Source organism: Sitophilus oryzae, unplaced genomic scaffold (assembly GCF_002938485.1).
Source record: "Sitophilus oryzae breed Bouriz unplaced genomic scaffold, Soryzae_2.0 scaffold_488_pilon_pilon, whole genome shotgun sequence".
NCBI lineage: Eukaryota > Metazoa > Arthropoda > Insecta > Coleoptera > Curculionidae > Sitophilus > Sitophilus oryzae.
In genome coordinates this window covers 1302151-1326137 of record NW_022147071.1, presented here as the reverse complement: position 1 = coordinate 1326137, position 23987 = coordinate 1302151, and the positions used below count along the sequence as shown (strand labels likewise).

General features: G+C 31.8%; 4 protein-coding genes across 7 annotated transcripts in view; 2 read left to right on the top strand and 2 right to left on the bottom strand.

The window, feature by feature from the left end:
* Positions 1 to 255: 255 nt before the first annotated feature.
* On the top strand, positions 256 to 3609 carry LOC115886398 (co-chaperone protein daf-41). The gene is made up of 5 exons (XM_030905525.1): positions 256 to 402; positions 738 to 824; positions 885 to 1032; positions 1132 to 1309; positions 3092 to 3609. The coding sequence occupies exons 1-5, from the start codon at positions 389 to 391 to the stop codon at positions 3178 to 3180; spliced, it is 516 nt and encodes a 171-aa protein (XP_030761385.1). The 5' UTR covers positions 256 to 388; the 3' UTR covers positions 3181 to 3609.
* Positions 3609 to 9845, bottom strand: LOC115886397 (glycine--tRNA ligase). Its single transcript, XM_030905524.1, has 12 exons — positions 9500 to 9845; positions 9092 to 9435; positions 8873 to 9038; positions 8672 to 8817; positions 8249 to 8467; positions 8049 to 8142; positions 7832 to 7996; positions 5821 to 6074; positions 5632 to 5756; positions 4793 to 4957; positions 3916 to 4103; positions 3609 to 3853 (listed from the first exon to the last, which is right to left on the bottom strand). Exons 1-12 carry the CDS (start codon positions 9755 to 9757, stop codon positions 3743 to 3745), a joined length of 2235 nt encoding a protein of 744 aa, XP_030761384.1. The 5' UTR covers positions 9758 to 9845; the 3' UTR covers positions 3609 to 3742.
* Positions 9846 to 10204: 359 nt separating this feature from the next.
* Positions 10205 to 17707, bottom strand: LOC115886404 (probable WRKY transcription factor protein 1). 2 transcript variants are annotated; one of them, XM_030905533.1, is made up of 10 exons: positions 17450 to 17707; positions 17149 to 17389; positions 16103 to 17093; positions 15954 to 16046; positions 14951 to 15176; positions 14265 to 14860; positions 14074 to 14199; positions 13191 to 13439; positions 12127 to 12435; positions 10205 to 12055 (listed from the first exon to the last, which is right to left on the bottom strand). In XM_030905533.1, the coding sequence occupies exons 1-10, from the start codon at positions 17564 to 17566 to the stop codon at positions 10549 to 10551; spliced, it is 4455 nt and encodes a 1484-aa protein (XP_030761393.1). In that variant the 5' UTR covers positions 17567 to 17707; the 3' UTR covers positions 10205 to 10548. The 2 variants fall into 2 exon arrangements, with proteins under 2 accessions (XP_030761393.1, XP_030761392.1); XM_030905532.1 differs by having other exon boundaries at positions 14265 to 15176.
* Positions 17708 to 18254: 547 nt separating this feature from the next.
* Positions 18255 to 23987, top strand: part of LOC115886425 (afadin) — a 136681-nt gene continuing 130948 nt past the window's right edge. For all 3 annotated transcript variants that reach the window (XM_030905562.1, XM_030905561.1, XM_030905560.1), the window contains exon 1: positions 18255 to 18498. The gene's annotated coding sequence lies outside the window, so the exon portion shown is untranslated. The remainder of the gene's footprint in view (positions 18499 to 23987) is intronic.

Sequence of the window (23987 nt, the reverse complement as noted above, 5' to 3'; positions counted from 1 at the left end):
GGTTTAAATAACAAGTTTTTATGTTTTAAACTTTGGTCTAAAAAGTTCACCAAAAATAAATTATTGTTATTTGTATTCAAAATAAAATCCTAGCGCATTCGCCATTATCTCATTTTTTGCGCGAACTAAAAAAACAAAAAAATTAGTAGGTCCGATCCTCCTAAAATAATTAAGAATTATCATTAAATGCGCCAGTTAACGCGAGAATTTTATATTTGAATAAATTGAAATAATTAAATTACAATCATTAACCAATAAAAGATATTTTTTGACGTGACTAACTTCACGTCGCTGTCCGGAAAAATTAATCGTGCGCGTTCAGAAAACTCAGATCGACGTTTGAGTTTGATTCTTGAGAAGTCAAATAAATCTATTTAAAGTCCGAAAAATGACTGACTCCAAGTAAGTACTGAATCTTATTTTCTGCCATTTACTATTTGAGCATTTTACAAGCTTTATTCTTGGGTATTTAGGCGTAGCGAATCGTAAAAATAGCGATATTTTATTTTACGCCATGTTGTGAACCCCAAGACAATCGATTCTAGAATTTTCGGTTTCCTTATTTTGTACAAACAACGAATATTATCCAGAATGTTATACTTTTATTTAAAGATCGCTTTTATTTGCCCAAAAAAGGTTTTTAAAAAACTAAATCCACAAACATGTTGGATTTATGGAGTTGTTTACTTCTAACCTAACATTCATGCGGTTTTTTACTATAAATTCTTTTTTTCCAGATTACCTCCACCTGTAATGTGGGCCCAGAGGTCCCCAGTCGTATTCTTAACTATAAATCTAGAAGATGTAAAAAACCCTGAAATAAAGTATGTTGGTTGAAAACCTAAAATGAATTTTATGCATGTTCATGTTTGTGTCATTTGTAGGTTCACGAAAAACTCGGTCTTCTTTCATGGTACAGGAGGTGTAGACAAAAAAGAATACGAAGTAACCATCCCACTGTACAAAGAAATAGATCCAGACAAGAGCAAAAGCTTTAATAGGGAGCGGTGCATTGAAATTGTTTTAGCCAAAGTAAGTTGTACCACTGCATAAAAAAAGTTACTCTGGTTTTTATTAACTGATACTGTTTTTTGTATTAATTGAACATGTTTACTGATATTCTGTTGATAGGCTAATCAAGAAGAACCTTATTGGCCTACACTTACATCCGACAAAAAGAAACATCATTGGCTCAAGTGCGATTTCAACAAATGGCATGATGAGGACGATTCTGGGGATGAAGGACTCGGTGGAATGGGAGGCGGAGGTGGAGATTTCGAGGAAATGATGAGACAGATGGGTGGTTTAGGTTAGTATGCTTCTAAAGGGACAATTGTAATGGGTGTTCATGTATATTTTAGCCAAATTATTAGCCACTTTAAATTTTTCATTTTTCATTTCTATTTCATAAGTAGATGACAAAATATCGTCTTGTCCTTTGAATAAAAAGATTAAGGTAATTAATTTTAATGCTATACAAGGGCTATACTAAAGAGGACTCTAGGGTGGGGATCCTTGACAGTTATGTTTGATGATTCATTTGACACATTTGAATTTGATTTGAATTTTGTGTATTTGTCAGTCTTTACTGAGCTTCTTTTATGTTATTTATTATTTATTTTTATAACAATTTTAATAACTATCAACATTTATTGACAACGTAAAATAAAACAACAAATTATTGAGTCTACCCCAAGAACAGTTAACCTAACAGGACTGCTCATTCAGCCGAAAGTATCTGCTAGGTGCATGCGAAGACTCTTCGCTTTGTGACGTCATTGTAGTCCTTGTTATGACAGTGTGTGGGGGTTGCCATGCAAAACATTCATTATTTAGTTTATTTATTTAAACACAATTTATAAATCATATTAAATACTCGGGTAATGCATTTTGAAGAACAGCAGTTCCCAGCATCACCTTTTGCAGGCATTCTTTTTAGAGTACTTCCGCATATTTTGCTTTAAAATAATTAATAAACAATATTGTAGGCACTTAGTAAGCACTTAGTCACAATCCACAACACAAAATAAACGTATTTATACACTTTATAGCTCTAAAAACTTTAAAAACAGCTTTTTCACATTTAACATCGACAAAATAATTAACTCCAAATTTCTCAGCTGTTATTTTCTAAGTTTACCATAGGCAACCAATAATACACACTATCATGACAAGGACTACAATGACGTCGCAACTGTCAGCTGTAGCGCGGGAAGAGGCGAACGTACGTCTTATGAGGATGAACAATCCTATTGGTTTATCGTTGTTGAAACTACCCTACATCATATTTTTACACGTTTTTAATAAAATTAGAACGGCACTGATAAACCGGAATTTAAGTCGGCCATTTTTGGTCCCCATCGCGCTCGATCTAAGGTTTTTGATGCACAGAATATACTAACGAAAAAGAAGCCCAAGTTCCTTGTAATAAATCGGTTCCATTTTCGTAACGCCATCTCTCGACAAAGCTGACATTTACAGGTTAGCCAAAGGGGTGCGGGGCCGGGGGGAATTGTAAAATACACTTTTTTATTTTAATTATTTTTATTCGCTATTTGCAATTTTATTTTTAAAACATATTATCTGAAACAATCACATAATATGTCTTAAAAATAAAATTACAAACGGAAACAAAAGGAATTAAATAATCTGAAAATCTACAAAGTTTATTGATAAAAAAGTTAGGCTATGATGGCTATGCAAATTGATATATTAAGAATAACCTCTTTGGTATAACATTGTTAAACAAGCATTAACAAATCATAATTATCATCATCTATTTAACTTTTTATTCAAAGTTCCAAAAAGAATTCGTAGAAGCTATTGAAAATGAACAGTTTACTTTGTTGTCTTTAAAAAGATTCAAATATTTTTTTCTGTAAAATAAAATGGAAATTTTTTATGAGATTTGAGATATCCATTAGTTTTTCGTTAGGAGATGTCATATGACTCAAACTTGTTTTTTTAAATAGGACTCACTGTATATATTTTTTATTTTTCTTTGGCGTGATAAAACCCTGTAAAAACATGAAAATGGGACACCCTGTACGGGATACTCCTGCAATATTTTCACAATACAATTTTGTTTTAGGTGGCGCAGGCGGTAAACCAAATTTCGACGATCTAGATGCAGATGAAGGGGGGGATTCTGACGACGAACCCATCCCTGATTTAGAGTAGTTTTAGGCTATTAATTAATATTGAAATCATTTTTCTGTCACCATTATGTAATTCCTTTCAGTTTTGTTAATTTATTTTAATAAAAAAAATCACTGAAAAAAAACGCCATTTGTATGTCATATTGAAAATATGGTCGTAGCTAAGATGTTTTTGTTTTATACTTTGGGTTTTATATTATTTTTTCTTTGAAAGAACAAGTTAAAGAAGATAAATAGGTAGATGCAAATAATTATTAAAAAAATCTTCCAAAATAATTTCAATCAATTTGTTCATGTAACATTCTATGCACATAATTTTTAGTTCTTTAAGTTTCTGAGGTACTCTATACAATATTTGAAATAGTGTATCATAAGCTAGTTTAAATGTGGTTGAATTGAATGTATATTGTAAGTTTTGAACCAATTTTTAATTAAATAACATTCAAAAAATTATTTTTTTTTCTGCTGTTTTTATTAAACTAAGACAATAATTTAGTACAATAATATAAAGCTGGTAAGTGTTCTTAAATAATTAACATAGAAAATGCCATTAAAAAGTATAATAATTCGTTTAAAGCCTATAGTTAATTTCCTTTACTTTCCTGCTGTTCAAACTTTGGGTATTTTTTCTCTATTTCGCTCCAAGATTGTTTACTATAGGCCAAGTTGTGTACCACAGTCGCAATTTCACTTAACTACAAAATCATTACATAAAAATTTAAAAAAATATACTTTTTCTGACAAAATTAATACTCACAGGTATTCTAATTTGATTCATAGAGTCCCTTTCTCTTAAAGTGACACTGCTGGGTTCTTTTAGTGTGTCAAAATCAATGGTAATACCGTAGGGAATTGCAATTTCATCTGTACGAGCGTATCTTCTTCCAATTGAACCCGAACTATCATCGACTTTATGAGAAACATCGACCTTGGTTAAGTTTGCAGCTAAAACAAAAATTATTCTTGTACAAAACTGTACTAACCTATACCGATCTGGTCAATGAAACTGCGTGGTCTGGATTTTAACGTGTAAGACAGTGATGTCGACAACTTAATGGAAAATCAAATGTATTAAAAAGAGATATAAGTTGGGTTGATACATTTCCTCTATGCGGTATTGCCGGATTTTGCATCCAAATCTCAAACCGCACAAGTAGGCGTTTACGAAAAATGCTGCGTCTAGGGTTGGAACTTTGTTTTTCACAATTAGTTACTCAATTTACTACAGCTGGTAATATATTATATTTAGCTTAGATATATTATATTCATTTCAGTAGTATACATAAACGTTTTTAAAATAGCTTATTTTTTTTTTTCTGCATACATTTTCCTACAAACGTAAAAACCGGCAACACTGTATGCCGCTTTTTATATTGTCTCTCTGTCTGGCAACCGGTCTTAAAAGACAGACCACACAGATGTAGTGACCTAGTTGCTAGTATGTTTGTATAGTTTACATAATTTTCATAATATTGACTTCCTATCATAAATGAAAAAAACGTCGTCAAAATAACCTTTGAAATTATTCATTTCTTATGCCATAGAATAATTTAGTTGAAGTTGCATATTTTGATAAATAAAATCACGTTAAGTAAGTGTCAAAATTAGGAAATTTAAAATTATTTTTTACTTACATAGTTCCTTAATGTACGGGATAAATTCGGCATTAGAACTCAGTGGCAAGACACTGCATTTCAGTGGCGCTACGGTGGCAGGTAATGACAGATACGTTCTTTGCTCGTCGTTTTCTCTTTGTTTGAAGTTATGTTCGAAAATGGCGTACATAACTCTGCCCACACCTAAAACAAAACAATTTTATTATAACCAATAACTAAAGAATACAAGGACGTAACGCCCATATACGGGCTGCAGCAGAATTTGTGATGATAGACGCCATTTATTTGGTTGTAGCGAATGAGTCATCAGCGACAATTTTAACAATTTTCGTGTGTAGTGAACTTTGTATAAACTTTATTACAATGGTGATTAGTTGTTCAGCTTTCAAGTGTAAAAGCCGCAGGGATAAGAAAGAGCCAGGAATTACGTTTCATAGGTAAATAAACAGTCCACTCCACCTTTTTAGCGTTTTCTTATTGAATTCGATAATTATTTATCTGATATTATATGTACTTGATATCTGCTCTACGTCGATACTAGTTTTGTACCATTTGTTAACATTTTAATACGTTTTTTTCGTAATTAATTAGTATGATACCACCGCATACCCCATAGGCGTACTCAAAACATTTATCAAAAATACAAATATCTCTTCAAGCGACTATGTTAAGAAAAACATGAGCCACGGCACTGTTTGGTGGTATGACAATTTGGTCTCGGGTGTTATTTGTCCTTGTATTCTTTAGTCATTAATTATAACAGTTATGTCTAATTCTCGTAAATAGACTGTCAAAATCTCACGTAACGTCAGCCAGATATGGGCGCTCCCTAACAATCTAGGCTGTCTATTACTCACCAAATGACGGTTCAATAACACTAGGAATGATTTCTTCTACATGAACCGTTTTCTGATATTTTTTTACAGCAACATGATCGTTTGTCAGTGAAAATGACTGATCTCCAGCCGATAATTGGTAATTTCTAAAAATAAAGAGAAAAAAACGGCGTCACAAAATCCTCTGAAGTGACAACAGATGATAATTACCCATCACTAGCTAGTTTTTTCTCCAGATCTTCGATGTCGTTCAGGCTCAAACTGGCAAGGGCATCGGTAACAGCCTTTGCGTCTTTCTTAAAGGTTTTTCCCAGAGTTCCTTTATTGGGAGCTGCTTCAACAACATCTATAACTTTAGGTTGATCTAGCTTCTTCTCGGCAGCTAACCTAACACCTGTCGCTCTTGTGTGTTGGGTCAGATCGTAGGCTGACCGGTCAGCGCATCCTACACATTCTATCCAACCCTGAAATAATAATTAAAAATTATATCTAAGAAATATAGTCTGAACAACTATATAATCTATACTAATACGTATATAAAATCCTTAAGTGACTGACTCACTGATTAATCACGATCCTGCTCAAACCACTGAACGTAAGAAGCTCAGTTTTGGTATACAGGTTGATTCTAGGGTGTAGAGGTTCGATAAGAGGGGATTTTTCGAAATTTCAGTTCCAAGGGGGTGAAACCACCCCTCAATTATTACAATATTTTTTATTTAAAAAACGGTCAAGTTTCCGAAAAAACGCTTAAACACGTATATTTTATTTTGTTTTTTTACATATTGTCAAGGTGTATTACTGGTTCCATAACTGCATACTGCTAAAAAATCGCAATGTGCATTGAGGAACCTGGCGCATTCGCCAGAAAGTAAAGAAAATTATAGAATTCTTTAGAAAAATCTAGAAACAACCGCCAGGGGGTATATAAGGCCCGCGCTTTGACAGTTGGACAAGTTTGAAGTTTGCAGTCTGAGGGTGCAGCCACACTATCCTAAAAACGGCGTATCGGCGTAACGGCGTAACGACCTTGAATCGATTTCCAGTAATTCTACTGGCTGAAATTTTTGACAGATGAATTTGACAGAAAAAATTCTGACAGATGAATGTTTCAGCCAATAAATTACTGGAAATCTATTCCAGGGGTCATAAGGCGTTACGTGATACGACAGTTGGACAAGTTTGAAGTTTGCACCCTGAAGAAAGTCTGAAGTTTGAAAATACCGCGAAATACCGTTAGAGTAATAGTAGTTGCATAAGTTGTGTTGTAAATAGTATAAGTTGTGTGTACAGAGTGAAACAAATAAATTCGTTAAGTATTTTATCGTGAGTTTAAATAGTGGACCCACGGAATCCGTAACAATATTTTAAGATTTTTTAAAAATGTATACAGGGTGTTTCGAAAAATCTGGTCATTGATTAATCACGATCCTGCTTAAAGCGCTTGACGTAAAAAGCTGATTTTTGGAAAACGGATTGACTTTAGGGTGTAGAGGTTCGATAAGAAAGGATTTTTCGAAACTCGAATTCTAAGGGGGGAAACCACCCCTCAAATATTAGAATATTTTTTATTTCAAAAACCGGGGAGTTTTTCGGAAAAAACTCTTAAACACGTATATTTTATTTTGTTGTTTTATATATTTAAAGATTTTTTAAAAATTTATAAAGGGTGTTTCATAAAATATGACCATTGAGTAATCACGATTCTGCTTAAACTGCTTGACGTTTAAAACTGATTTTTGGCAAACGGATTGACTGTGGGGTGTAGAGGTTAGATAAGGAGGGGTTTCTCGAATCTCAAATTCCAAGAGGGTGAAAACGCCCCTCAAATATTACATACAATATTTGTTATTTAAAAAACCATTAGTCGGGATATCGCTTGGACACGCAAAATTTATTTTGGTTTTTTTTACATATTTTCAAATACTTTAAAAAATCATACAGGGTGTTCCAAAAAGTTGGGTAAATGATTAACCACGATTCCGCTTAAAATGCTTGATGTAAAAAGTTTATTTTTTCTCAAATATTACCAAGTTATATAATAATATCGCCATATTGTTTTTTCTCATGCTGACATAATTGAATTGTGAGAAAATTTTATCCAGTTTGTTTGTTAATGGAAATTCTTGCTGTGCTTTATCATCACCATTACAAATGATTAATTCGACGCGAACGAAGTCGCGGGTACACGCTATTATAAAATAAAAATTATTTTACTTACGTAGCTTGTTAAACATTCTGCATCCCAACAATCGCAAGCGTAATGAGCCATTTCATTAGCCATATGCTGTCTAAACCTTAACCTGGCAGGATCCACGCCACATTTTACCATAAAAGTTTGAATTCTCGCCATAAAATAGCCTAAAGTTTCGTTCGCTACTAATCCCTAAAATTTATAAAATTAAAACATGTCTAGAAAGAAAAATTAAAAAAAATACCGTTGATACAGCTTCTCCTATGGTCTTCCTTTCTGCAGGTTTTCCATCCATTTGGTTACAAGCAGAATACAGTAAAAGCTCCACCTTTTTTACCCTTAAGACATTATAGAAAATATTAATATATAATAAAATATTTATAAAACAGTAATATATATGTATATAAAATAAAGCATAAAAAATCATAATAAAATCAAACTTACTGTTCAAATTTTGGGTGGCTCTTATCACTGGGATCACAAAAATGTTCAATCTCAGCCATGGTGAATTCCCTAACCCTTATAAGCCCAGATCTTGGGGAAATCTCATTACGGAAAGCATTCCCTATTTGCGCAGCTGCAAAGGGAAGTTTTCCCTGATTGAACTCCAGAAGTCTTTTGAAGTTTACAAAGATTCCTTGGGCCGTCTCAGGCCTCAGAAATCTACAAAAAACATGTTTTATAAATTACTTAGACCCAATTGAATAACTTTCAGTAAAACTTAGGGATAATCCTAAGTTTAAACTTAAATTTTTTCATTCAAACTTTAGACTGCAGTTTGATAAGAAAATCTCAAGATTAACTATCATCTAAAGATTAAATTGAACTTATAAAACAAGACTTTAGAGAAATAAATTAAATGTTTACCCTTTAATTAAACCTGAGGGTCCTATTTGTGTCCCAAACATAAGATTAAACTCTATGGGTTCTGTGAGTTCGTTCCCAGTTAGGGGGCTCTTCATATCAAATTTTTTCATGACAGCAGCCATTTCTGCTTTGTTCATTCCATCTAACTAAATAAAATAACAATAGTAAAGCTGAAAAACTCTCATTAGAGATTAAAGCTACCTTCACAACAATATCACTACATTCTTCTTTAGTTTCATTTGAAGTCTTCTTATCGGCTGCTATTTTCTCTAAATGTGCTTTTATTAAGTGATCCAATCGAAAACATTCACCTGTTTTTATGTCTTTTACCATTAAATCTGCAAAACGGTCGACATGTCCTGATGCTCTGTAAATTTTTACTTAATAATACACATAAAAAATAAATAAATTCCATCTTACTTCAATACAGGCTCTGGAGTTAAAATAGAACAATCAACCTCCAACATTTGTTCTTCCAGAACAAAGAACTGTCGCCATACTTGTAGTAAATTTGCTTTAAATGCACAGCCCATTGGTCCGAAGTCAAACTGACCAGTTATTCCACCGTAAATTGCAAAAGACTGATCAAAGAAAAAACGTCTTTTAAGTAAATCTTCCATTTTTGCACGGTCAAAAGTATAGCTCGGTGTGAGCGATAATTCCTTGTCTTCTAAAATCTTTTTTCTCGTTTTTAGCTCGGCTACAGCTTTTTTTACATCTAAATCTGGAGCTCCGCTGGCTTTCAGTTGTCTAACTAAATCACCCTAGAGAAAGCAAGTACTTTTAAATTAAGAGGTCTTCATAGGATGATGCAATAAATTTACTTACTTGTTCTTTTACGCTAGCCCTTAAAGGTGCAAGAATTTCTTCATTCTTTGGATCAGCCATGGTATCGTAATATATTTTCAACTGTACCTTTCTATGCTGTTTATTTTTGCCCCACTGAGTTTTTTGATCGTATTTCTGCTTACAATATGCTCCACCGGAAAACGCTTGATATCGGAAAAAATTGAGGCAACTAAGATTCGCAGGTTTGTTGACAAACTTTATGCTAATCAGGAAGCGTATTGTAGCATACAGTCTCATTTATGTGCCACGCTGGATATTTAATTCGAAGTGAAAGGGAAAAATTGTTCCACCACTTTTAAATTTCATAACCTAACTTTTTTTTGACGTTGGAGGTTAGAATGAAAAAAAAAATTTCTTCTTTTTTTATTTAGTGGCCTAAGCAGTTAGATTTTCTTCTTTTCTGTTTTATTTATTTGAAGACATTTGGGCACCAAAGTCTGTTGTAGAAAATGGGTATTAAAATGAAAAGAAGAATCAGGGCGGATAGTCCTAACAGCTTAGACCTATAAATTATTAAAAAGAAGAAGAATGGTTATTGATCACGTGACCTGCCAGAGGCGTAGTTAGAAAATTTTTGTTTTTAAATTTAAATATTGAAATGCTGAAACTGACCTCAAAACGACAATTTTGTTAATTTTATTAAATTATAAGATTGTTTACATTGACTATTGGTCGTTTTAAAAGTGTAAAATTCAATTCCTTTCATACAAAAACTGTTTTCAAGCTATAGAATCTCTTATAATCAGATTATAAAGGATATAATATACAAAATCTTTCAAATATAATTTATGTACAATATATTCTTATCTCTTCAACAAAAACCGGACGAAATAAACGTGAATAACCTTAGGAAAAATATACAATAAACCAAAAGAAGTAAAGTAAAGAGTAATGTTTCATTACAAAATCCTTGAAGTTTTTTCTTAAATAAATCATTAATACTGGCATATAAATAAAAACAGGAAAAAGTTCATTTCAAACTATAAAAAATAATTTCATTCGCTTATAAAAATATGTTGATTTTTTTACTATTCAAGTAACATAACGATAGGCCTTCTTCTTCGATCCCTCCTTAGGGGAACCCCAATTTGAATATTGCTTTTAACAACACCACTATTATCACCGGAAGAATTGGCAGCATACTCTAAAAGATTCTGAAAACTCTTATCCGAAACATTTGGATTCGAACAACTGGAAATATTTTCAGTTTTTTCAGTCAAAACCTCAACTTTATCTTCAGCTTTTCTTGTTACAGACTTTACTGGAGTCGAGGTAGTTTTATTCTTGCTTAAGAAATTTGAAAAATCTAAGGAATTAATACTATTTCTTGGGTCTTTAAGTTCCAGAGGATCATCATTACTGTCTTTATCACTCTTACTTTTACATCCGTTGGCCAATGATATTAAACTCTTGTCTGAAATATTTAAATCGATGATTATATTATCGATTTCCTTTTTTTCCATCAGAGTTATTGGATCGATGTGAATATCTGGAAACTCGCCATAATCAGATGTTCGCACATCAGAAGACGACTTGAAATTTTCACTTTTAACAGGTTTGTCAGGAGTTTTATTTTTTAAAGCGCTCTTTGATTGTTCAATATATCTCTCAAAAGATGGCAAAGGTGAGCTATTCGGCGCAGGCTGAGTTACTGTAACATCACTTTTTACACTAGATGAAAGATTAGACACTACCGAACTCTCAATAAATGATTGTGATATTTGTACACATTCAGAACCTCTGTTTTCAGTACTTTCAGTACTTTCAGTAAAAAGCTGAACTCTAGCATTATCACCCTTTTTCTTTCGAGTGCAATCACCTATTCTTCGAGGCGTTATTCGTTTAACAACTTTTTTCTTATCACCCAATTCATCTTTAATAACATCCGCCAAAGTGGTTGGTCTACTATTTGGTTCAATTTTTTCACTTTTTGAATCCAATCTTTGTAATTCAACCTTATTAGATTCCTGAAGCCTGCTTTGAAGTGCCTCATTACTTGCTATTCTTTCCTGCTCAATTTTATGCTCTTCTATGTTTATTTTATCTGAAGATTTCGTCCTCGATGCTCGTGGTTTCCTAATTTTGGTGTCAGGTTTGAGGTTAGGATTCTTGTCTTCAACCGTAACACTATTCGAAGCAGGTTTTTCTGTATCCTCGTCTGTTTTAAGTTTCTTCTTTTTACCGGAGTCTTCGTTGCTACATTCACTTCTGTTCCTCTTTTTCGAATTTTCTGCAAAACGAATTTTCCAAGAACTTCCTTTATTTTGTGCCGGACTTTCTTCGGTTCTTTTATTTGTCTTCCTGGTACTTCTAGTAACTCTCTTCACTGGACTTCTACGGTTTACTCTTGAATTTTTTGTAGTTTGCTTTTTATTCTGTGTGTTTTGATTGGTTTGAACATTTTTGGTTTTTGATACATCCGTGATATTCTTCTGCTCTTCAAGTTTAATTTTTTTTGAGTTGTTTGACTGTATTTTCTTTGTTATGAAAGAATTTGGACTGTCAAAAGGCACTGCGGAATTTTTCGATGGAATACTGTAATTAAAAAAAAAACATTTCAGAGGCTACTATAACACTTTTTTTATTTTGAGAAGAACTATACTTACTATGTCAAGCTGTTACAAAATACATCTACTTTTTTTGGTTCTTCTGTCGCAATATTTTTTGTTTCTTTCTCATCTTTATTGACTGGTTCATCTATGTTCTCTTTCTCGATTTTACCAGTTTGTTTTTTGTTTACTTTACCATTTTTATCTCTGACTTTGAAACCGTTTTTTGCACTAGTGTCGGCCAAAAGTAGTTCTTCGGAAAATGTGTTCCTTTTTGCTTTACCAATCAATATTCTTCGTCTTTCGTTTGGCGATATGGTTTTAGCGTTAACCATGACATTTTCTTCCGAAAATTTTGAAGACACTCTAAAAATGAGAATTTTTGTATTATTAGGAAAATTCCTGAAATTGGGTAATATTTTTCCTTGTTGGCAACGCTGCAACACTATCTCGTCCGTGGAATTAGAGCATAATAGAATAGACACACAAAACACTGACCGACACAAAAAATGAACACCTTAAAATTTTCAAGATTTTTAAAGTTCAATATGTTTCGTTCTAGTGATTAGCCGATTTTGATGATTTCTTAAGAAATTTGTAAATTATTTGACTTTTTAGCCATTAAAAATTAAAGTCCCCATTTGTATATTATACGAGGGAAAACAAAATGTTATTTTGGGAAAAATTTGAGACTGAATTTCTGTAAATCGTTGTTGTCTTATGGAAAACAGAACATCTTCAATAAAAATAAAGCTATTGAGATAAACAAAAAAACAAACTAACAAGAAAGAATGAATCTTGATGATAAAAAAAACTCTTAAATTGCTTACTTTGTTAAACCATTCCGCAGGATGTTTCAAACTTTAGCCAAAATATCAACATTTTGTTTTTCCTTGTATAAAAGACAGATGGAGGCTTTTAATTTTTGGCTTAAAAAGAGGCTAAAAAGTCAGAAAAATAGAACAAAATCTATTAAACTTTAAAGTTCATGAAAATTTTAAAATGTTTTTTGTGCTTGTTAGTGCATTTGTATGATTTTGACATTATACAAAATTATAATTGATTATTTTACTAAATTAGGTTGTTTAAATTATTAATAAAATCACTCAGTATGTACTTACATTGGACTTTGAGGTCCAAAAAGCATTTTAATTTTTTCAGCACTACTCCTAATTTTTTCACAACTATTATTTTTCTTATTGTTTCTAGTTGTGTTATTTACGTTATTTTTTACTCTAGATGATGATTTATTTTTTGTTTGCTTCCTTGGACTTCGAGTTTTCTTATCTACTACATTATGATCACTCCCTTCCAGACATAATTGTAGTTCTGTAGTGTCCAGTGTCTCAGCTTCTTCTGGTTTAGTCTGCCTAATTAAAATTAGTGAAAAAATTAATAAAATCATTAAATATACGGAAAAATAAGTAAATATAGAGATACCATAATATATAAATATAATTGATTTGTATCAATTGCAACATTTCCATATATCTATTGAGATCTTTAAATAAAAAATCTCCAAGAGCCAATCTCAGAGAAATAAACAAACAGGGAGGTACAATAACAAATAAATAATATTTTCCTCACAAAATATCATCACTAGTAACATATCTATTCGTTCTGCCAGATGATACTGCTTTATTTTTCTTGATAAAATAATGAATACTTACTTATTAAACTATTGTAGGTAAATTTAAGTAAACTGTTCTAAATTTAGTGCATTATTTTATGCCTAAGAATCCAAAAATGAAATAAAATACCGGGTGTGTGTGTTCCATAAGAAAGAATATAACTTTGGTATGGATCTTAGTTCTGACGCACCCTGTACATTTAAAAATAATTTTAAATTGTGCACATTGCCTCTCTACGTATACCCATAGAAAAATTTTGTTTCTACATCTGTCCGTTTTCGTATAATCAACCGAGGCGAATGAGGTGCGCCACCCTGTATTTTTGTACTCATCTAGATTAACTTATTTTTCTAAGAGATCGCAATGTTAATACCTGCTAATCTTTTCTTGAGTTTTCTCAATAGTTTTGCTATTTATTTCATCCTGAATTGACTCAATACATTCAGAACTAGATTTACCAAGTCTCCCTTTCCTTGTACCACCTAGTTTAGTAATTTCCCTAAAAATATGACAAAACTGTTTAACTGAGAAATTTAATCATCACACTTACCTACAATTCCTTACCTTAGATCTAATTTTACATCCGAAAGTATAATAACTTTTTGAGAGTTTGGTTTGCTTTGGTGATCATCATGAGTCTCATGTTTTTCCGTATCTTCATGAGCATCATCATCATCACTAATATACAATTCTTGTTCCAAACCACTGGTACTAAATACAGTTTCTTGCTTTGTTCCACTAATGTAAGCTTCCAAAGTTTGAACTTCTGGGTCATTAGGTTTTAATTTTTCATCTTCAACTGAACCAGAATTTTTATTAATTTTAGTTGGTGAGTTGTCATCATTAAAATCCAATGGTTCACTTAAACTACAAAGTGTTTTGGCTGCTTCCATTTCTATAGTATCACCATCCTTGTTGTGCACTTGGTTTTCTTGGTTATCTTTTAATACATTCTGTTCTTGAAGTTCTGAAGCATCTTTTGGAATATTCTTTGCAAGGTCTTCACTCTCATCATTATTCTTCTGTTCAATATCTAGTTTTTTGACAGCCTCTTTAGAATTAACATTTTTAGAAAGACTGTTTTCTATAATTATATCTTTTTCGTTTGTACTATTTTTTTCGTGCAACTTTACATTCTTTATAACTTGTATTTCAGATGTTTTACAATCATTTACACACTCTATCGTTTCTTTTTCATTCTCTGGTTCTATTTCTTCATGTTCTTTAGTAACATCTTTATTTATACCCTTATCAGTAACAATTTTCTTATCCAATGCAATTTCAATCTCATTAAGAGGTATTAACCACTTAGTTTCTTTGTTAGGATCAGGCTCTAAATTTTCAGCTTTTGCATATGCATCATCTTCACTTGAACAAACCATAATCTCATCAGAATTACAAATATCATTTGTATTATCTGTGGGTGTTTCATCGTCAGATTCTTTTTCAAGCAGCAGCTGTTTTTCTTTAAGTAAACTAAAAGTATTTTCAGTTAAAACAATACTCAATAAAACCTATCCAATAAGAAAAAGAATGATTTTTGATTTTTTCTTGGGGCATTTAAAAATACCTTTCAATAAATTTCTATACATTTAATACGTACCATACAGGGTGTTCAAAATTGTATGCCAAACTTTCTCAAATATAAAATAATTTTTCTTCGTTTTTTTTTAATGGAACACCCAACCCAAGAAAAACTATTTTAAGTTTGGCATAGAATTTTGAACACCCTGTATAATTTAAGTTTACTATATTTATAGGAAAGTAAGTACAGACATGGTACAGACCAACTCTATAGTAAATACCTAGATAGTGTTAATTTCAGGACATTTCTTGTATTTTTAATAATTATTTTAAAAAAGACTGAAAAAAATATTTTTATTTATTTATTAATATCCCTTAAACTATCAAAAAATATTTAATAATATTTAAAATTATGTAAAGTGATCAGAAAGGAAGCCAAAAATGCAATAATATACAGGGTTTATTAAAAAAAAATAATCGCGATACACTCACACTTATTTGAGCCACCCTGTAGAACCTAAAGTATAGGCACACTATTCCGAACCCTGTATAGTCAAGATTAGACTATGACTATAGGTAAAGCCTGTCCAAAGAGTCAGGGAAAATTTTGACATCCAATCTCCAAATAATAGGAAATACAATTTTCTTCTAAACTATGAGAGACAACTGTCAATGTCATGTATCATCTCCTTCCCATTAGATAGACAATAGATTTATTTCTATACTAACCTTTCTAATTGAGCCTCTGTCATGTTATCAATATCAATTTGATCTTTCAATAAATTAAATGTCGTTTCCAATACATCCTCATGTTCCCCATCCCTATTAAATCATTCCATATTACTATTTTTGATAAAAAAAAACATTTCTTCACTAACCTGTTTTCTTCATGATCACTCTCACCAGACAGAAACAATTGTATTTCATCTTCATCGCTAAAGGTAACAGTATCTTTGTCATCAACGTTCTTTGGTAATTTTGAATTATTAGTACTATTTTCTGATGATTTAGCAACGACTCTATCTTTTTCCAAACTCCGATGTCTGTATCTCAGTAGTCTCTGTCTCAACGACTGAACATCAGCTTGGTTACATCGACCACTTGTGGATTTAGGTGACAATCTTTTATTAGAGTCTGTTCTATGATCTCTAAACCTGTTTGAATTATTACTTGAATAGCTTTGCTGACTGGTATGTCTGTTAGTTTTAAATCTTTCTCTAGAAAGCGACCTAGATCTCCTTCCAACTCTGTGTCGGGAATTATAATTTTCTCTGGATTTAGATCTATTTCTAAAGTTGTTTTTTTGGTACTGCCCTCTCTGTCTTGGTTTTTCTGTAGATCTCGATCTACTTTCATGATTAGAATAGTATTTGTTATCTCGGTTTCCTGAAATATTTTGTCTCCCTCGATCTCTGTCTTTAGGAGGTGAACGAGTATGTCTTGAATGAAATCTACCATCTCTACATTTAGTTAAAACTGCTTTTGACTCAGTAGAGTCATTATTTTCTTTCTGACTACTGTGGTGCTTATATTCTGCTTTAACTTCAGTTTTAGTTGAATTTTTGTCTTGGATATGTTTATTTGCTTTGCCTATTGTATCATTATCTTTCATTTTATTCTCAACACATGTTAGATTTTCTTTGCAAGGATCCTTAGAAGAATTTTCAGTCTTTATAATACTTCTATTATCTGCTTTATCTTGATGGGAATGTTGCTTTGTATCTTTTGTATCATCTGTTAAACCAACAGCAATAATTTTGGAATTATTAGTTTCAACAACATTATTTACGTTGTTTCTTTTTGGAATCTTATATTTTGCATCAAATCTCTGAAATTCCTCATTCGAGAATTCTCTCTGACACTTATTAACTGTAAAAAGATAAAATCTGAAAACATTTATACAAATCAATGTTTAAAATCCTACCAAGGGTTTTATTCTGTAAATGTGTATTTTTTCTAGCTAATAAAATATCCATTTCATTTTTCAGTTCGCCCAAACGTTTATCTTTTCGCTCCATCTCAGCTTTTGCAGTTAAATATAGCTCAGAGATTCGTAATCTCAAAAGTTCATTCTCGCTTTTGTATTTGTCCATTTCTTTTTTAAGGGATTCATTTTCCTCTATTACTTCATTACTTGGAAGAGGTTGTTGATCAATATTTTCAGCCTGAAACCAATAAATAGTTAATAAACTGTACGAAAATTGACAAGTTTCATAGCTACCTACCTCTTTCTCGTTTTCTGCACTTGTAGTACCGAAAATATCGACATCGTCTATATCGTCGTATATGAATTGAGTATATTTTTCTTCATTAAACGTTAGTGGAGAATTTTTTTCACCCATTTTATGGTATTTTTGTAAAATATTACCTAAAAACTTAAAAACGCTTCCAAAACAATAAATCTAACCTCACTTATGAACTTTTGACAGAAAGAGAGCGGCAAAAAATAAGTTTAAATCCAGTGGTGGAACTATTTGAATTTGAATTGTTTCAAATTTTTTACTATAAGAATTTTATCTTTAAAAAGTATTAAAACACTTGTGAGTGAATCTAAATATATAAAAAATCATTTTAAAATTAAATTTTCTTACGAAGTAAGAGAATTTAATAAATATTACTACTGAAAGTTTAAAGAAATAATACATATAATGTTTTTTTCGTTAATATTTAATATTAATAATAGATATAACAATATAAAAAGAAATTTAATAACTCACGCACGTTATAACACGTTTTATTTGTAATTATATAAAAACTTAGTGAAAAAAATGTAACTACAAAATAAAATTATAAATTTATTGAATAATTTAAGTACATAATTGGCAATATCTTACAGATTAGGTAATAACGTCATTTATTATTAATAATAACTTGGTAGGCGAATTCCTAGTGCAAAATTTTGAAAATAAATAAATAAACAAATTTATCAAAATTTTAAAAATTTTGGAACGTGCGCTCCTGCGTTGCGCGTTTTGGCATCGCGCAGCTGCCAAACTTCCACCGCATACCTTGATTTGATTGTTTGAGTTTCGAGGACGCGGTGATTCGTACAGGTCACACCTTGTCAAAATCGGAAAAATACGCGCATTTTCACGCGGAAAACCGGAAAAACTTTTTCCAAAGTGCGCAAAACTAACGCCGTTTACCAAGGGAATGTTTATACTCGACGTCGGAGTGAATTGTGCCAGTGCAAACTCGGATTAAAGTGAGTTTTTGTTGGTAAATAAATGGATTAGGTGCAATTTTTTGCAACATCGCAGAAAAAAAACAAAAGGTAAGCGAATTTCATGTTTATTTGAGAAAATTCTGTGGGAAAGAAGTAGAATTGGGTGAAAACATTTTATTTCTCCTGAAAAAACGGAATGTTAGGCGGGTTTAAGAAAGTTTTCAAAGTATCAAAGAACTCTTGATTACAGGTATGCGAAGCCGCGTTCACACGACACAAACTTGCCCATGCGGACTTTTAAATGCCCATACGGGTCGGTCAACAGGCAGAAAGATCAGTGTCAGAGACCGTTTCGATTTGTTTAACATTTCGTACACGCCTTACAAGAAGAATGTTTTTATATGTACCTACACCTATGTGAGTACGAAGCGTTTAAAAATATACAAGTCGAGTCGTACGAAGAATAGTAAATTACCTTATGTATTACGAGCTTGACTTGAATTAGTAATTTGTTCGAGTCCTTTTGTTGAACAGTTGATTGTTAAGGAATTTTAAAAGATGTCACGTCTTTGGAAGTTGTTATTATTTAAATTCGTTTATTTTTCCAAGGTATTTATCTTAATGTTTACCTATACAAATTTTTTCATCTTGTAATACAGGTGGAACTAACCTTATTTTATGATACCTGTCTAGACAAAACGAGATAACATTTTATAGGGACTTTTTTTCTACCTGTAGTCTGCTTAAAATTGAGAATAAACCAACGGAGATGGTTTCGATGCATTTCCTAGAAACTTTTCACTCGTTTTGGTGTTTTATTTTTGGTGTCAATGACGCCGAGACTCTTGAATGAACGTTGTTTTTTATTGGTTTCAATTTGTGTAGCGAACTGCACAGCATTCTTCGTGCGTGAGTCACGCATGTCTTTCAGATACTTCGTTTCTTGAACATAGGTATTATTTTACAGAGTGTGTATAACACTTATCTTATAAGGTTGATATAGTTTGAAAAAAAAATCAATATTCAATATCAATATGTGGAGATGTTTATAAGTTAACTGTCATTTTAATTCAGTTTCTGTCATTTTTTGATTGTATTTCTGTCGTAATCATACATTCTCTCACAAGACAGACTGTAGTTGTTTAGAAATAACAATTTAGACTTGATTGAAGGTTTTATGAGTACCTAGCATAATATGAATATTCACTTTGTTACAAGAATAACAGCATTTAATGTGTTGAAATGTGTTGTTTAAATTACTCTATTTAATGTAAATATGTCGATATTACCTCATAATATTTTGCCAAGGTTTAGGTTGGGCTAAAGGCCGGTATACACTCAACAACATAAAAATACCGTATGATCGAAAAAAAAACGGTGTCAAAGACGGCTGGGGATGATAATTTTGACGAGGTCAATCTCTAGACGTCATTTACTAAAAATTGACATAAAACGTGTCAAAAATTCGCCGGATCGCTAAATCTAATTGTAAAATGCATATAATAATGGTTGTTGGACCGTTTTTTCGGCTACACGCTAGGTTTTGCTTGATAGATTTTGACTGACAGGTAAAACGTTATGTGTAGATGGTGCTTAAGGAATTACTAAAATAAAAAAAATCGAGAATTTTTTATTTGTTATGAATTTTGGCGTTCATTGTATATAATTAGAATTTATTATAGAAGGTAAGCAGTGTAAATCCACCGTTAATAATTGTATAGTTTAAAGAAACTTGATCTGCGATCAAAGAGATAAGTAAGGATTTGCGTGATATGTCTAAGAATTTGAATGTGTTGAGAGAGAAAAAAAAGAGCTTACCAACACGAAATTCATGAGAGAAATCAATAATTACCGTTTGTAATTTTATAAAAGGACAAATTATAACTTTATACTTACCTATTAAACTAGGAAACATGTTAATGACGAGAAAACAGCTATGCTGGTTAAAATTGGATTATATTTTTACGTTTTTTGTATTGTTTTTATGATTTTCGGTGCCTTTATTCAAATATAAAAAATAAATAAGTTTATTTCATTTTAATAACAAAAATGCCGTTACGCTACTGAATAATACTTATCATGATTATTTGGACAGAAATTAAAAGGGGAAAATGCAAGAATTACCACGTAATAATTAATTTATTCTAAATGAAGTTCATAATTGATTAGTTTATTTTTTGTCTGGGAACAATCGCAAATCGCATACTGCGCTAGTAACTACTTTCGAGGCCCTATTCACAATGATCTCACTTTTTCAAGTCCGGACACAATGTCTTTCCCAATTCACTTAACCCTGAGAAAAATCCAACAAACCCGTAAAAATTCAAATCAATTTCAAATGTGTCAAGTGAAACGTCAAACAAATCTGTCAAAAACAGCAACTCATACGTCTAAATTATTTTTTCTTTCCACTGATCTGTTATCTGAAATTTTGAACTCATTGCATTTTTTTGCAGTAAATCCACGAAACTGGTGATTGAATTCTGATTTTTGACACCTTTTAAACATAACTACGCTTCATAAGTGTGAAAAAAGACGAAAAAGCTCTTCAACATCTTATTATAAAAGACCACAGACATGCATACGTGTGAAAATTTCATTTTTAAACAAAAAAATCTACTTCAAGTGCTTTAAAACCTATAAATGTTTCTTCGAACGTCTATTTTTGGTTTTTGTCAACCAAAAAAAACAACCTGAATTTTGTAGGGCTTTCAGGTTTAAGGGCTGAAACACCCAAACCACTTGACATTCTTGAGCGATATCCAATAATTCCAAGAATAATTTATCGATAGTTTGTTTTTCTGTGTTTGAACTAGGGATGGGCATTGTAAAGCGATTTTTAACAAAATCGATACGTTTATATTCGATATATTGCACATATTGAGATTGGCATTGTTTTAATTCATGATATTACTGGTGTTAACGTATAGGTAAATTTCTGTTGAACACAAATTTCTAATATGCACGGGATGCCCCAAATTGCCAAAACGTCAGATTTGACATTTAATAGCACCATCTTAAACAGAGAAAAAAAGTGACAATGATGGATTGACATTTATTTTAAAACATCTCTTCAAATAGAACTTAGAAAAAATAAAAACGATTTTATGATATTTCGTTTTTTTCGTCATTTTGATTTTGATCTCACTATCGATATTTTTTGAATCGATATGTACATCATATCGATATTATTAGAATCATCACCCATTCCTAACCGAGATGTAGTAAGACGCATAAAATGAAAACATCTACTAATCCAATAGAAACGAAGACTTATAAAAGTGGCGATTTGAAATTAAAATGTGTGTATATTCCATTTGAAGAATGTCGGTATTACCGCTGAATGAATAATCTATAATCGGAAAATAAAAAGCAACGCAATTATACACAGCTTCAGTAATTATTGTTTCTACACAAAGAACGTGCTAGAAGATTAACATTTATGTTTATGCGTTTTGTTTATCGATCACGTAAGGAATGACGAAGTTTAAAATATACAGGATGGTCTTCGTTGAAAAAATCGTCGAATTTTATTATTAAAAAAAAAGAAATTGACTTGGTGACACTCATGACGCTGGACATATTAATAATGAATGCACACGCATAATGAAAAATAAACGTTTTAAACGATTTGACCCTTGGCTGTTAGAGGGGCCTCTGACCCTTTTGAAACGCCTCATTGGATCCTGGTCGTTTCTCTTAATCTAATTTGTCGAACAGAAAGAGAGAAAGAAACAGAGAAATTGTTTGAAGAGGTTTTAAATTAGCGAAAACGCGCCGATTGTTAACTAATGGAAGTCGAGTTCGGATGTTTAGAGTGCGTAAAGGCCCCCACAGACGATTAGTTTTTTTGCACAGGCTAGCTGTGCAGTCCAGTTTGCGCAATTTAACCCAGTGTTGCTAGAATTTGAAGGGTTTCCTTCAATATGAAGCCAAATGTTATATAGGTATTCTTCGGAGGAAACATCCCTAATATCGATATAAGAAAAACTGTCAAGCTCATGTCATATGTTTGGATTCAGAACCTCGCAATTAGTGGAATAAATATAATTATACTACGAGAAATGTAAATGTAATGAACCGAATATTAATCTTTCAAGTTTATAATAAGAAATCTTCGTAGTTTTTTTAGATTATTTTGTTGACAACGAAAATTTATTATTAGACTTTAAATCATTAAAACCTATAAATAAAATACTGTGTAGGAACATAATAATTTATTTAACTCCACACTCCTTGCCATACTCCAAATCAAGGCTGCAATCTTCAGTATCTTTTTTATCTAACTTGGTTGGGAGTGAACAGGGAACCACGGTTGGGAGCTCGCACGTAGTATCAGTAGGTATCCCGTAGGTATTCAATGTTTTTGATAGTTTTTATTCTATAACAAGAACCTAGCAGTTGAAGAAAATAATTTGTATTACTGGAAATAATACCAGGTATAATACCTAGTCGTTCCATAGGTATCAGAAAAGAATGTGATGTTTTAAATTAAAAAAATTAAATTAGCAATGTACGATTATTATGTGCACTCACTATTACTATTAGGTATGTTAAAATAATTACCGAGATAAAACTTACCTTTAAAGGAAACGTTTTGTCTGGGTCTCAACCACAAAACAAAAATTACAAAAATGCCGAATAATCGTGGAATCTGAAATAATCAATAATGACAATAATCTTCTCTTCTGACAAGCTAAAAGAACAGGCACATTCAGTCAAAAACAATTTATTACTCCGATTTGCTCCGATTATCAACAGATTTTAGTTATCTCCTTCTAGAACTAAGAAATAGAAAAAGCTACTGACAATCTAATTAATCCTGTCAAATGTTTAACTTGCAAAGTTGAAAACTTCCTTTTTTGACCGCCTAAACGCTATGCGCGTCTGGGATGCGCGGTGACAAAATAAACTTGTCTACGAAATGCCCTATTCCACAAGCCCTCTCACTTTAGCTATTAGTTTCTCTCTGGCTTTCTCTATGGATACCTCTGACTACAGCAAGCTGTTGCTAGGATATTCTATTAATTTTAATTTTATTTTTTTAACATTGCGAATGATCGTAAACTAAAAAATATAAAGTGTAATTGAAGCCACTAATTGCGAGGTTCTGAATTAATTAAGTTAATTCATTTCAGTATTATCTGTATTTTTTGGATATCGAAATCTTCACTGTCTCGGTGGACAAATGCCCTCTTGTTCTAGGATATCGTTGAATTTTACGTTGCAGGGGTAGAAAAATAGAATGGTTGGCCTGGCACCAACTAGCACGGTCTATCGAATTTTTAAAGAAAGCAATAATGATTTGTTTATATTGGATACGCCATCTATCTTTTTGTTTTTAGTGGGTTCATTGTGGTTAGCTGCATATTTTTAGCCGACCATACCAACAGAAAGGTATGGTAGGCTATTAAGATCGGCAAAAAAAAGTTTTTTTAATTTCACTCAAAATGAGTTATTTGGATCATAAATGACCTAAATACAAAATATTTTCTCATGGTGTCTGTCTGTTCATCTGTGACACGATAACTCAAAAACCGCTAAACCGATTTTAACCAAATTTGGCACAAAAATACTGTGGCACCCAAAAATCTGGC